General features: G+C 44.1%; 1 protein-coding gene across 1 annotated transcript; it reads right to left on the bottom strand.

The window, feature by feature from the left end:
• Positions 1–705: 705 nt before the first annotated feature.
• On the bottom strand, positions 706–13,243 carry HORMAD1 (HORMA domain containing 1). Its single transcript, XM_062511474.1, has 13 exons — positions 13,211–13,243; positions 12,721–12,865; positions 12,388–12,451; positions 10,678–10,714; positions 10,278–10,298; positions 10,163–10,189; positions 9,511–9,578; positions 7,329–7,480; positions 6,492–6,748; positions 5,998–6,061; positions 3,291–3,358; positions 2,505–2,588; positions 706–786 (listed from the first exon to the last, which is right to left on the bottom strand). Exons 1-13 carry the CDS (start codon positions 13,241–13,243, stop codon positions 706–708), a joined length of 1,101 nt encoding a protein of 366 aa, XP_062367458.1.
• Positions 13,244–13,433: the final 190 nt, after the last annotated feature.

The raw sequence follows: 13,433 nt of genomic DNA, 5'->3' as shown, positions 1-13,433 counted from the left end.
GAACGTTTATTTCTGATGCTCGGGGAGGCCTTGGCACCGTGTCCAACCTCTGCCATAAATCGTTCTAAGGACACTCAGGTTCTCCCAGGGCTCTCACACCTCGGAACAGACGCTGCCATGGCTCTTTGTGGCATGGATATCTGGCACCAGAAATTCCTGCATTCTGGCAGGGAATCTGGAATTTAAGGAATGAAAAGGGCTGGATTTTCACCTGAGTGTGGTGCTTCTGCTCTGGAAGAAATGCAAAGCATCCAATTCCTCCAACTGTCCCAGTAGGAAAAACAAAAACTATAACCCCAAAACTCTAACAGCCTATAACTGCCAGCCCAACCCTCTGGAAAGCTCTGGAAATCACCCCAAAACTGGAGAGGTTTTGGGGCAGGCAGGTTCTGGGCGACTTCCTCAGCTCAGAACCACAGCCCAAAGGCACTGGTGAAACCTTGTGCTGGGGGAATGAATTTCCTCCATCACCATCAGGACCTGGATGTGCCCTGAACCAGGGCCAACCCACAGATCCCCAAATCCAAGGATTTCTGGTGTGGCACAAAATGAGTTTGGAATTCTTCAGGTGGGCTTCCTGACATTTTCCTTCCTTAAAACACTCCCATGGGACTGCTAATGGAGCAGAGAAGATGCTTAAAACCCAACAGTGGCATGGAACATCCAACTGGGAGTGGAGAACTCGGCACAGCGGGAGATGGGTGCCTAAAACTGCTCCTTGGGCTCGCTGAGCTTCCTCCTTTTGGGCAGCACTTCCTGGCTGGAGCAGAGCTCAGCCTGGTGCACCTGCCAAGGAAAACCAACACATGGAATTACAGGAGCTCCTGGGGTCACAACAGGGTACAGCCCACCCTCAGCAGGACAGAGTGTGACAGAGCCAGAGCCTCATCCCAGTCCCTGTCCAGATGTGCTGGGCCTGCAGAAACATCTGGATACTATTTCCTGGCAGAACTGACCAACTGAAGGAAGGCTGGGATGTATTCCTGTTGGGATGTACTCCTGTTGGGATGCATTCCTGCTGTCACAGCTGAATCAAGGAGCTGTGTCCATCAGGAACTGCAGCACAGCACAAGGATTCATGGGTTCAGACTGGAAGAGGGGAAATTGAGGTTGGAGATATGGGAGAAATTGTTCCCTGTGTAGGTGGGGAGGCCCTGGGACAGATCATTCCATGGATGCCCCTGGATCCCTGGAAGTGTCCAAGGCCAGACTGGACAGGGCTTGGAGCAACAGGGACAGTGGAAAGTGTCCCTGCCCATGGCAGGGGTGGCACCAGATGGGCTTTAAGATCCTTTCATCCAAACCATCCATGATTGCCATGATTCCAAGGCAATGCTGGCTGTTCCCCTGCACAGTCCCATCCCAGGAGCAGCCCTGGGAAAGGGAGCAGCACCAGGAGGTGCTCAGTACCCAACAACCTCCTGAGAGCTCTGTCCTGCTGAGTGTCCCATGAAAATATGACAATGAACCTTTAGCTCCACTGTCCTTTTGGTTATTTAAAGCAATTGTGTTTTGTTTAATGATTTTATTACTAAATTCAGTAAAATCTCTCTGAAAAATACACAGGGATTTTGCAATATACAGCAAATAATATGGCAAGCAGAACAGCCTTCCCTTTTTTTTTGTTACATCACTGAGTAAGAAAAAGCACTGGAGATGACTGGTTGGAAACTGGGAGGGACCTTAGAGCTCATCCAGTGCCACCCTTGCCATGGCAGGGTCACCTTCCACTGTCCCAGGCTGTTCCAAGCCCAGTCCAGGCCTGGGACGCTTCCAGGGACAGCCACAGCTTCTCTGGGAATTCCATCCCAGCCCCTCCCCATCCTCACAGGGAACAATTTCTTGCATAAAAGAAGAGTGAAAAATTAATCCCACAGGATTTGGAGAAGGATCTGCCCCTCAGCATTCCCAATATTCCAAATACCAGCTCTGGGTGAAGGCCCCCAAAGCCTCCCAGAGCAGTGAAGGAGCAGCACAGGCATGGGGCCTAAAGGTCAAATTCCAGCCTGGACACAACCTCTGCTCCAGCTGTGCCAGGTGGAAGGATTTGGGCTCCCACAAGCAGCACTGCCTGCCAGACTGACCTGATTAAGCAAATAAAAAGGATTTTTCTTGGAATGAAGGAGTCACAGAGGTGAGGTTATCATTTTGGCCCAGTGTTTCCCAAGTAGAAGTGTAAGGAAGTACTTGGTGAACTGTGCTGGGGATCTCTGCTGGCACAAACTCCCCTGGCTGATGGATCAAACCAGCAGGAAATGTGGCTAAATGCATTCCCAACAGCTTATCAACTAAAACTAAGGAATCTTCCTCAACCTGCATTACCTGCATTGAATCAGCTTCTAACTTTTTGGGACCTTTGAATGCTTTTTGACAGTATTAAACTGAATGGGAATTTAGGAAGTGATAAGAATTTAGTTCTGTCAATAGCAAATGCATGCAAGCTCTGAATTTTATTCACTATTTGGAACAGAAATTATGAGAACTAAAGAAAAACTGATACTAACAATGCAGCTTTGGAATATCTTTCCACTTCTTGTCCTGCTCTCTGACACAATCAGCTCAGATGTTTTACGGGTCAAATGATCAACCTGAAATCAGAAAACAGATTTTGCCTTCTGAGAGCAGCAAAAAAACCACACTGGAGACCACAGCAGGGCTCAGTGCTGGGGCATTCACTGTTCTGTGCAGTGCCTGAGCCAAAATTGAAATATGGGAGTATTTAAATGGTGATAACCCATGGAAGTCACAACTTTTACAGTTGGGTGTGCTGGAGGGCCCTGGCAGAGAGAAGCATGTGCTGGTTTTATACAGTAAATCACTCACACTTACCTACAGCTATCCTGTTTTAAGAAATCTTAAGGACCTGTGTGAAGCAGTCCTCCACGTATAAATGCCACCAATTTCTACATGCAGGGAATATAACCTGAGTTATAAACTTGCATTTTTAAAGTTTTAATCAACTTTTAAACAAGCTTTGGTTTGTCAGAATTAGCAGTGGAATTCCTGTTAGGCAGTTTATTAACATGGAAATCACATTCCCCTTTTCAATCAGTAACAGTCACAGCATGTTTGTTTTGAGAGCTGTATTTCAGAGGAATAGCCTTTTGTCAGTGCTTTAGAATAGTTTTGGAAAACACCCAGAAGTAAAATGTAAAGGAATTTTTTTTGCTGGAAATAGTGACTGTGGGAAATAAGGCTTCAGCAGATTACCCATGATTCACTCAAAAGAGGGAAGGAGCTCCACAAAAGCTCCAGTAAAAGCTGAAGATGACAGGGCAGAGTTTTCATACCTGAGGATTAGAATCATGCAGGGGAGTCTGGATCCCTCCAGCTTCCTCTTCATGAGCTGAATTCTTTTCTGAAAGAAGGAAAGAGTTGGAGAGTTAAATAAAGCTGTTAACAACAGCACACCAACAACCCAGAGCAAACACCACCTGTTCTGCCTCAGGGAACACTTTATAACTGCTGGGAACAGCTGCTTCCAGAGGCTCCAGTTCTCTATGTCCAGCATGTCCTTAACTCCAACACGCTTTGAACTTATTCCTTAACTCAGCCACTTCCTATCCCAACCTCCAGCTCACTGCAGCAGCTCAGGTTTACACACCTGATCTCTGGAAGAGATCACCCCCAGCTCCTTCACACACTGCCCTGCTGAAGGGATTTGGCTCAAGCCTGAAGCCTCAGGAGCCTGTTTAGTGCTGCAGGACAGGAAAGGGCACTCTGACCCAGCTCCAGCCACACCAAACCAGCAATCCCAGCTGCAGAGCCCCCAGCACTGCCTGCAGCTGCAGGAACAGGCCCCCAAGGGAAACAGGCACTTCCAGGCAGTTTGGTTGCTGTTTCCAATTCATGCTGTTTTTTCTAGGATACAGATAAAAGCATGGAATGGTGAATGGGTGACTGTGCATCAGCTGTGGAAACAACAGAAGAATTTCAGGGTGACAAATGTGTTTCCCTATGTCTGGTAATTCCTGTAAATAAAACATTTGCCAAATCCCTAGGACAAGAAATTTGCTGGATTTTTGCACAACGGTTTGGGAACTTTTATGACTTTTTAAAAGAATCAGACACAGCTTCATGTGGTTACTCCAGTTCTGCAGCCTACTAGCATAGTCAAAACAAAAATCCTGATCTCAAAACAAAAATCCTGATCTACATGTGCTGTTTCCTACAGATTTCCACCATTATTTTTGAACAGCACAGAAATGGCAGCTGGTTTGGCAAAGCTGCACATGTTATTTCTCCAAAAACCCCAAACCCAACATTTGAAATGTTTTCTGTACAGCAAATGGGTTCCAGATTGTCTGGATGCTTCTACAGAGCCCCTCCAAGGAGAGCAGATCAACAAGCAGCACTTCCTTCTTCAGTTTGTTTGGCAGCAAAGTTCAGCATTCAGGCCCCTGGCCTAAACTGGGAAATGTGAACACAAACTATCCTCTGCTTTTCCTCCTGGTTTATTTAAAATCTGAAAAGGAAGCTCCTGAGATCCCTGAGGACAATTTGGTGTCTCATGTTTTGAGTTGGAGACAATCTGGGTCCATATCTTGGCGCTCTGATTAAAAGCCAACAGGGCACATCCCAAGGCTGGAGGAGCCAGGAGTTATTTACTGACAGGTTTTATTTACAGTGTTAGGAAAAACACTTGAGGAAACACATTTTTGTGTGATTCATATGAATAAAAATACTTTGCTAGAACTTGTGCCTAATAAAGTTCTCTACAGAGAAAGGCTGAGAGAGTTGGGCTTCTTCATCCTGCAGAAGAGAAGGCTCCAAGGAGACCTCAGAGCCCCTTCCAGTACCTAAAGGGGCTCCAGGAGAGCAGGAGAGGGACTGGGGACAAGGGATGGAGGGACAGGACACAGGGAATGGCTTTACCCTGCCAGATGGCAAGGTTAGATGGGATATTGGGAAGGAATTGTTCCCTGTGAGGGTGGGGAGGCCCTGGCACAGGGTGCCCAGAGCAGCTGTGGCTGCCCCTGGATCCCTGGAAGTGTCCAAGGCCAGGCTGGAGCCACCTGGGATAGTGGAAGGTGACCCTGTCATGGCAGAGGGTGGCACTGGATGAGCTTTAAGGTGCCTCCCAACCCAAACCATTCTGGGATTCTATTCTGTGATGGCAAAAACAGTTCACTTATAATTCTCAAAGTGCTCCAGTACACAGGGAAAGGGCAGCAGGTCCCCAGAGCACAATGAGCTGGAAAAGGCACTCAAACAGGAAGCAGCACAAACACAGAACAGTTGATAACATAAAACACATTTTGGTGAAGTTATACTGCACCAGGAGCAGCAAACCAGAGCCACAGCAGCTCCCTTTGGAGGTGTTTCACAGGGGCTACCAGAACACAGAAATTCCTCTACCCACAAGAGCCCCAATGCTCTCAACTCCTCCACAGTCCCAGGCTGAAGTTGTGGGGTGCACAGTGGGATTCTGGGCTACTGCAAAGGAAAAGGGGCTAAAAATTGGATTCCTGTTGAAATGAAGCCCAAAAAGCTGAAATTAAAAAAAAAAACAAAAACAACCCCAAAAACAAAAAACAAACAAACAAAAACAACAAAAACAACAACAACAAAAAAAAAGACCACTTTTTTTTGCAGAGAATTGTTTCCCACGTCCGCAATAATGAGCTCAACAGTACAAGACATATGCAAACTTAATGTGCAAACTAAGTATTATCAAAAACTAAATAATTCAGTAATTATTAGTAACAAAAATAGAAGAACAAGCAAATAAAATTTATCTCTAAACATAAACCCCATTCTATTTAGCTTATCTGATAAAATGGAACAGACGATCAAAAATTTGTACATGAAAATACATTAATCATGTTTTAACATGCTAACATTTGTTAACCAAATGCTTCACAGAATGAAGCCCTGATAGAAAATAAAGGCATAGTCATATAGGTGAAGAAAACAATGAAATTTTGAATATAGAAAATTGAGGGTTTTGAGTAACATCATAACTCAAGAGACTTGAAAAATATTTACAAATATTACCTTGAGCTTCTGAAATATTCACATAATTCTTATCTTCCACTTCATTATCCAAGACAGGATCCTCCTAGATTAAGAAACAGGTCTGTCACTTACTGCAGGCACACAAGGAAGGTTTCTACTCAGATGATTAAGGACACACTTATTAGATGGATTTGTGGTGGAATAAACTGAAATAAGTGATTGTGACACGGGATGATAAGAGGTTCCATCTGTGCCCTGTGCTGGGACACATGGCAGTGTCCCCATGGCACGAGCTGTCCTCATCCTGCTGCTCCTCATGCAGTGTTTGAACAGTGACAGGCTGCAAAGTGTAGCAGTAAAATAAAGGAAAAAAATGGATTTAAAATAAAGGAAAAAATGGATTGAAGACATATTGTCCTGCTTAACAATGTCTGAAAATATAGGGGGTTATGGCTCACATACAGCGAAACAATAATGGCTTTTTTCTAGATGATACACCACCAAAAAAAAAAAATCAAAAAGCTACACAAAAAGTCTGTGCTCTTACATTCATGTCCTGGCTCATCTCTGCTCACTCCACCCACCTGGAGAGGCTCAGCAGTCTCCTCCTGCCTTAGGATGTCCCTATCAACATTCTCCATGCGCTGCTTCTCAGTTGTAATTTTCAGTTTCAGCATATGGAAAGATGTTGGCACCTCCCCCACATTCAGGTACATGGGCTCCTCCCTAAACATCAGCCCCTCATCCTTGGCCTCCTTGAACCCTGGAGGTTGGTAATCAGGGGGAGTAACTGCAGAGGAAATTCATTAAACGTGTTAGAATGAAACTTGTTCTTGCAAAACTAATTTTAACTCTTTTCCCCTTTAAATACAGAGAGTTACTGCAAAAAACTGTGTGTGGGGAAGGGAATAATCAATATTCAATTTGGAGTAAATGAAGTTTTCTCTTTGCACAACAGGCAAAGCCCAGTTAAAGCTCTTTGGAAGAGGTTGTAGATATAGAGAGAGAAAACAGAAGCTTTGATTTCATTGTAAGGCAGTAACACTCTCTGAAGGCAGAGCCAGACATTTGGACAGTCAAACTAGAACCAGGCTGGGAGGTTATGCTATAGCCTAACATACTCTGGGAAATTCCAAGTGTTTTAAAACACAGCCAAAATCCAATGAAGTCAGTGCTAGGATTGTGTTCCTGCAGTGAGATCACATCCCTTCCCCTCAGAGACTCAACACTGTCCTGAGAATCAGCCACACATGAAATAACCTCATTTAACAAGTCCCAGCAGCCACAAAGATTATACACTGAAATATCCCTTTGGATTGCTTTGCAGAGTCTGAACACAGCTGATAAATCAGGGTGACATGGCAATGTACCCTCATCATAGTACAGGAGTTTCATGGTGAGGCAGACATCGTTGGGCAGAGGGCTCAGGTTCTGCATGAGGATGAAGATCTTGCGGATGAGGAGGATGCTGGCCTTCTTGGTGTCTGCACAGGGGATGGTGGAGTCTGACTTCCTGTCCTTGCTAAAAACACACAGAGCAGTCAGATTACTTTTTATACAGCTGTTTCTAGTATTAAGAGACAGCTGTTGAACAAACTATAAACATGAGAAGTACACTGTTTATTGCCTGAGGTCTGAGATCACAAGCACTGCAATTCCTAACCCTGCCTGAGTGCTGCACGCTCTCTGCCCCTTGGGAGATCAAACCCTGAGCCAGGGACATCAGGAGAGCTTAGGGATCAGCACCTGCATCAACTGCTCTATCCTACATCACACAGTGCTTAAATACCCAATCTGAAAGAAAGAGAAAAGGAGGTACTTGTGAAAGCTCCAGTTCTGTGAAGTCCTACCTTGCTTTCCTTCAATTAAAGTCACTCTGTTGACTTGGACACAAATGGGTAATGATAATAAACCTGGTGTCCAAAGGGTTCTTAGCATCCAGCTCCAACATTTCCACGCTTCCATTCCACCAGAAGCTGACCCAAATCCCACCTTGATGCTAAAACCTCTCCCTCTGTTCCCCAGCTCCTCACAGCCCCCATGCTGAGGCAGCTGAGGACATGCAGAGCAGGGCAAGTACTAGGGGTCATTTCTTTGCCTGTCCCAGTCTTCTGGAAGCATTCCCTGAACTGTGATGGATTCAAACCTCTCAGCCCTCTCCAGCTGGTTATTTCCTGCCATGCTGGGGCCAGAGAAGTAGCCTCACACCTATTTTCAAATTAGTCTTGACATGAATTTATGCTGTTCCACTAAGGCAACCTGGCGTGGCCAAGAGTCATATCCCAGTGTTTGTTACAATCCCTTTCACAGGTAAGGAGCTAAACCCAGCACAAGGCTCTGCAGCACTGCAGCCTTTTCTATTTTAATTTAAGGAGCGTTTTTATGTAGAAAGGAAGCTGGAAGGAGTTTGTCAGGTATGATCTAACTGTATTTCAGTTATTTGTTGTAAAATAAACCATTTCCCTGTAGCTGTGACAGAGCAGAATTTTTAAAATTTTTTTTTAGGGTTAGGGTCTTCCACCATCCCTGTGGTGGAAGAGGGTCTGGAGGAGACATGGAGCAGTTCTGTGTCCCCAAAGCTCCAGCAGGAGCACAGGGTGCCACTGCCCACAGCTGCTACCAGAAGTGACCTAATCTCAGCACACAGAGAGCTGAGCAGGGCCTTCATTTTAGACAAAGTTCTGGGGGTTGAATGGGTGAACTGGTGAGGTCAGCACTTCTCCCCAAGTTCATTAAAAGCTCCCAAACATCTCCTTGAGTTTGCCAGACTCATACAGGGGAAGTGAAGCTGTGGTTTGGCACAAAGAGTGTAAAAACCAAACAACAAACAGAAGAATTCTGAAGAAGAGAGGAATTGGCTGCAGCAGCTTCATAGAATCACCAGTTCTTTGGGTGGGAAGGGAACTTAAAGCCCATCCCACCCCTGCCATGGCAGGGACACCTTTCACTGTCCCAGGCTGCTCCAAGCCCTGTCCAACCTGGCCTTGGACTCTTCCAGGGATCCAGGGGCAGCCACAGCTGCTCTGGGCACCCTGTGCCAGGGCCTGCCCACCCTCACAGGGAGGAATTCCTTCCCCTGTGCATCCAATCCAAACCTGCCCTCTGCCAGCTTCAGCCCAGGGACCCCCAGTGTCCTCACAGTGAGCTCATCTCAGCAATGGCAATTCCACCATGACTGTGCCATGAAGCAATGCTAAGTACAGCTAACATTTCTATCCTAATTTTGGTGCATTTTCTACAATTTCTGCTAAATGAAGAATTCCATGTAACACTCAGTATCTTCAGATAAGTAAATCTGGTGTGAAACTTCACCCCCCACACATGGAGTATCTCAAAGTCCTGGTCACAGAGTATCAGACTGACACTGAGCACCACTTTCTCACTGGATAAAATTATGAGCATAATCAAGCAAAATGATTAATTGTATTTTAGCAAGTCTGAGCTGGTAGTGTATGTTGATAAAATTAGTCTCAAGAAGCAGAATTAAAAAAGCAAGCACCCAACAGATGAAATGCAGAGTTCTGACATGCAGGTGTGTCCCAGGGGCTGTACCTGCCAAAATCCAGGAGTGGCCCATTGTGGGTGTACTTGAACTTGAAGTGGTAACACTCTGTGACTATCTGCAAACAAAGCCAGGGATTATTCAACTAATCCTAAACACTCCTGCTGTAGCTCTGCTCAGTAATCCATTAATTAATGAAAGTAACTACAGCCCAACTCCCATCACTTACACGTGCTGAACGCAGGTTCCTAATCCTCTAACAATTAACAGTAAAAATGCATGAAACTGTTTAAAACATAATAAAAATGATGATTCTTTCCAGGAATCACCATGGTAAAGTACTTTTAAATATCAGCTGAAGTTTCTAGCACAAAATATTCCAGTTTCAATCACTATGAAAATGTTTCACATACGGAACAGATGTGGTGACACCCAGTGAGTTTTGTTTTCCACAAAAGTCCCATAAACTTGATAGGCAGAGACAGGATAAGACATCTTTATGGACATCCCACTCTGCAATGACATTTTGGTTTTTGCAATTCCACACATGGCAATCCCCACTGACTCCAGTCATTTTTACACCTGGTATTTCAACATGTTGGTTTTTTATAAATGTGCATGTTAAATATTCCTGCTTTTACACACATTTCACTATATCCCTATTACCATCAGTCATCCCATGAGATATTCTAGCAGATTTACCTGAGGATCTTCTGGCTGGGTGTAGACCTGTATTTTTAAAGAAAACAGAGGAATCAGAATGAGAACTGCACATCCCTCAAAGAATATCCCCTAAAAACGTCTCAGAGATACTCACTGCTAGGACAATCTGTCTCAGCTGTCAGGAACATCAACAGAGGGAAAGAAAGAAAAAAAAAGAACATTAAATATATTTCACTGCCCATTTCTGCTGCCCACGTTGCTTTGTCTCCCTTGCTCTGGAATCCAACACAGGCAACTAAAGCCTGTTGTAAAAAAAGCCTCTTCCTCTTCACTCCCCTTGTGCAGAGGAGAGGACTCAGCTGCAGAAGAAAACACCCACAGATCTCTGGCTTTCTGTGCTGCTGTTTACCAGAATTTTCTGCAGAAATGCCTGTGCATCCCACACTGCAGCTGACTGAGCTCAGCTACTCCCTGAGCAGTCCTACAACTACACTGGCAGATAATGGACTTAAAGAAACATTTCAATGCAACTGAAATGAGACTGGAGGACTTACGTATTTCTTCTGCAAGGCATCATAGCATCCTAACATCCTGCAAAAATCAGATAATATTGGCCATCTACTACTAATTTTCACTTGTTTCTTACCAAATCAAACACCAAAAAATGAAACTCTTGTGTTTAGTCTTACTGTATTAGAGCAATAAATAACACTTATTCCATCATTTTATCTTATTAACAGTGATACAAGCAATGACTATCTTTGTAAAACAAAATCTCCCCAACCTCTTGAAAGAGTAATTAAAAATAGAATCTGTAGGTAAATCAATTAAAAATAAAATCTGTACGTAAAAATTTATCAGTAAAAATATATTACAATATTTCAAACATTTTCCAATACACGTATTCATTAATCAGGGGAGCAACATGATCTGGTTGCAGGAGTCCCCATCCATGGCAGAAGGCTGGAGGAAAGTGAGCTTCAAGGTCACTTCCAACCCAAACCATTCCATTATGATTTCATCATAAATCAGTAATTCAGCTGAACAGCAACAAAGCTGAAGCACAAAAGAGTTATTTCCTTTATTTAGATGCTGCCATTTCCTTTTTACGTAACATCCAAACAACAGTCAAACAGGGAATCAAAACTTACCCTATTTTTTTTTCTGACGTTCCTTTCAATTACAGTCAACAAACAAAAATTTGGTTTGGTGTGCACGTGATGCTGTGAACTCCCAACATGTACCACACCCCTTCCCAAACACCAGGGATCCTATCCTGCTCAGCCTCCACAGGCTGCAGTGAACTGCCCTCACTTGACTTCCCTTAATTAAAGTCACTCTATTGACTTGGACACAAATGGGTAATGATAATAAACCTGGTGCCCTAAGGATTCTTGGCATCCAGCTCCAACATTTCCATGCTCCCATTCCATCAAAAGCTGACCCAAATCCCACTGACCCTTCTGTTTCCTCACCCATGGAAGATCCATGAGGAAATTCCAGCTTTTCCCCTCCCTCATTTTGTGACAGTACATGGCTGTCACAAAGAATTCCACCTTTAATATCAACTCTCAGCCCTCCCACCCAAACCCCGCAGCACTACCAGGGAACGAATGCAGCATCCCTCCCTGTTCTTTTCTGTGGGGAAAAGAACCTTTAGGGAGGCAACAAAATACAGGAATATGTAACTGAGGCAAAGGCCTTACTGAGGTTTCTAAAAAGCAAGGAGAGCAGCAGGAACAGACCTCAGAGTTACTGTGAGCAGAAAGAAAACCAGAATAAGCAGCGCAGCCCCAGCTGTGGCAGTGCTCAGGCAGGTAGACTGTCACTGGCAGGCACAGCTCTGCCTTTGAAAAAGAAGCCTGACAAGTCCTTCTCTTACAAAATCTGTGAGCAAGATCCTTAAATTTAAGATGCAAAATGGTGGTATTGAGTCTCCTAGTCAACTAGAGAGGAACTACCAATAACTTCTGCACTTCTGTGCACCTTTGAGTACTCATGAGCACCTACAGGAATGAAGTACACATAGCATTAGATATTTAGTATTTATACAGTAAACATAAAGTATGGTCACCCTGCAAACAGAGACTTGTGCTCTCCTAAGCCCTGAGCTGAAAACACAGCTGTTACATCTACGACACAAATGTGGGCTGCTCGCTCACAGCAAGAGGATTTTTGGCATTTTACCTGCAAACAACCAGGAAGGAACCTTTGAGCACTTACATGATGAGGAAGTGTTACCTGTGTGCTGGAATCAAACCTACCATTTCACCAGCTGGGTAGAGCCAGGACAGTTTTTGTCTTCCCTCAGGATTTTGACACAGACATCTCAAAAAAACCCAAAAAACCACACACATTTACTTAGGTCAAAATGCAAGGAAAAGTTCATTGCCTAAAAGTATGCATCAAGAAGAAATTAAAATTAATTAGTGACAAGTGTGAGTTAGCAGCGGCAGTAACAAAATTTAATTAATTCATTAGTGAAGTTTTCATTACATGCACTGAAATGGCATCCATCCATTAAAAAGACCAAGTGGCTTTAAAAACAACTTCATGACAACAGCTTTTTGCAAATTGTCATGGGAACAGCCCGTTACCATCCATGTATCTGGTTCCATAGGCACTTTCAGGAAAGATTCCCCTCAGGTATGTGATGCAGGACACTGCCACTGCCAGGAGCCTCTTCACCAGCATCAGGGATTGCTGCTCCGTGGCTATTTTCTTGGGAAATACAACTGCGCTCTGAAAATCACAGAAAGAAACCAATTAAATCTACAGCAACAGACCTGAACAGGTGCCAATCCTAAAATTTTAATTTAATTGAAAATTATGAGTTTTGTGATTTATAAAGTTAAACATATTCCTTACACTTTAAAGTATTTGTCGGACATAGCTGGTTTCTACCAGGCACAAGACAACAAAGTTCAGATAATTTTTCTGAACTTTTTTCTAGATATTCTTTATGCATAATTAAAAGATTGAATTAGCCTATTTTCACATGAAGAAGTATCACAGGGCACCTGGATGCACTATTCCAGCCAAAACTCCCCCATTTCCCTGAGCTGATATACACAAACAAAACTGTACCACAGAATTCCTTTGCTTCTGAGCAGTTGCCATTCTGCAGAGACTCCTGTGCCTGTCAATGAAATACCTACATTAGCACCAGGATGAGAAGGGCAGCAAGCCCAGCCTGCAGCTCTCCAGCTTCTCCAGGGCATTCCCTGGATTTATAAATACCTCCTGCACAATTTGCCAGCTCCAACGAATGTGTCGTTTTCACAAAATAGAGCAGGACAGCTCCTCTAAT

Source organism: Cinclus cinclus, chromosome 31 (assembly GCF_963662255.1).
Source record: "Cinclus cinclus chromosome 31, bCinCin1.1, whole genome shotgun sequence".
Classification (NCBI taxonomy): Eukaryota; Metazoa; Chordata; class Aves; order Passeriformes; family Cinclidae; genus Cinclus; species Cinclus cinclus.
Note: the sequence above shows the minus strand (reverse complement) of the source record. Positions and strands in the feature narration are given on the sequence as shown.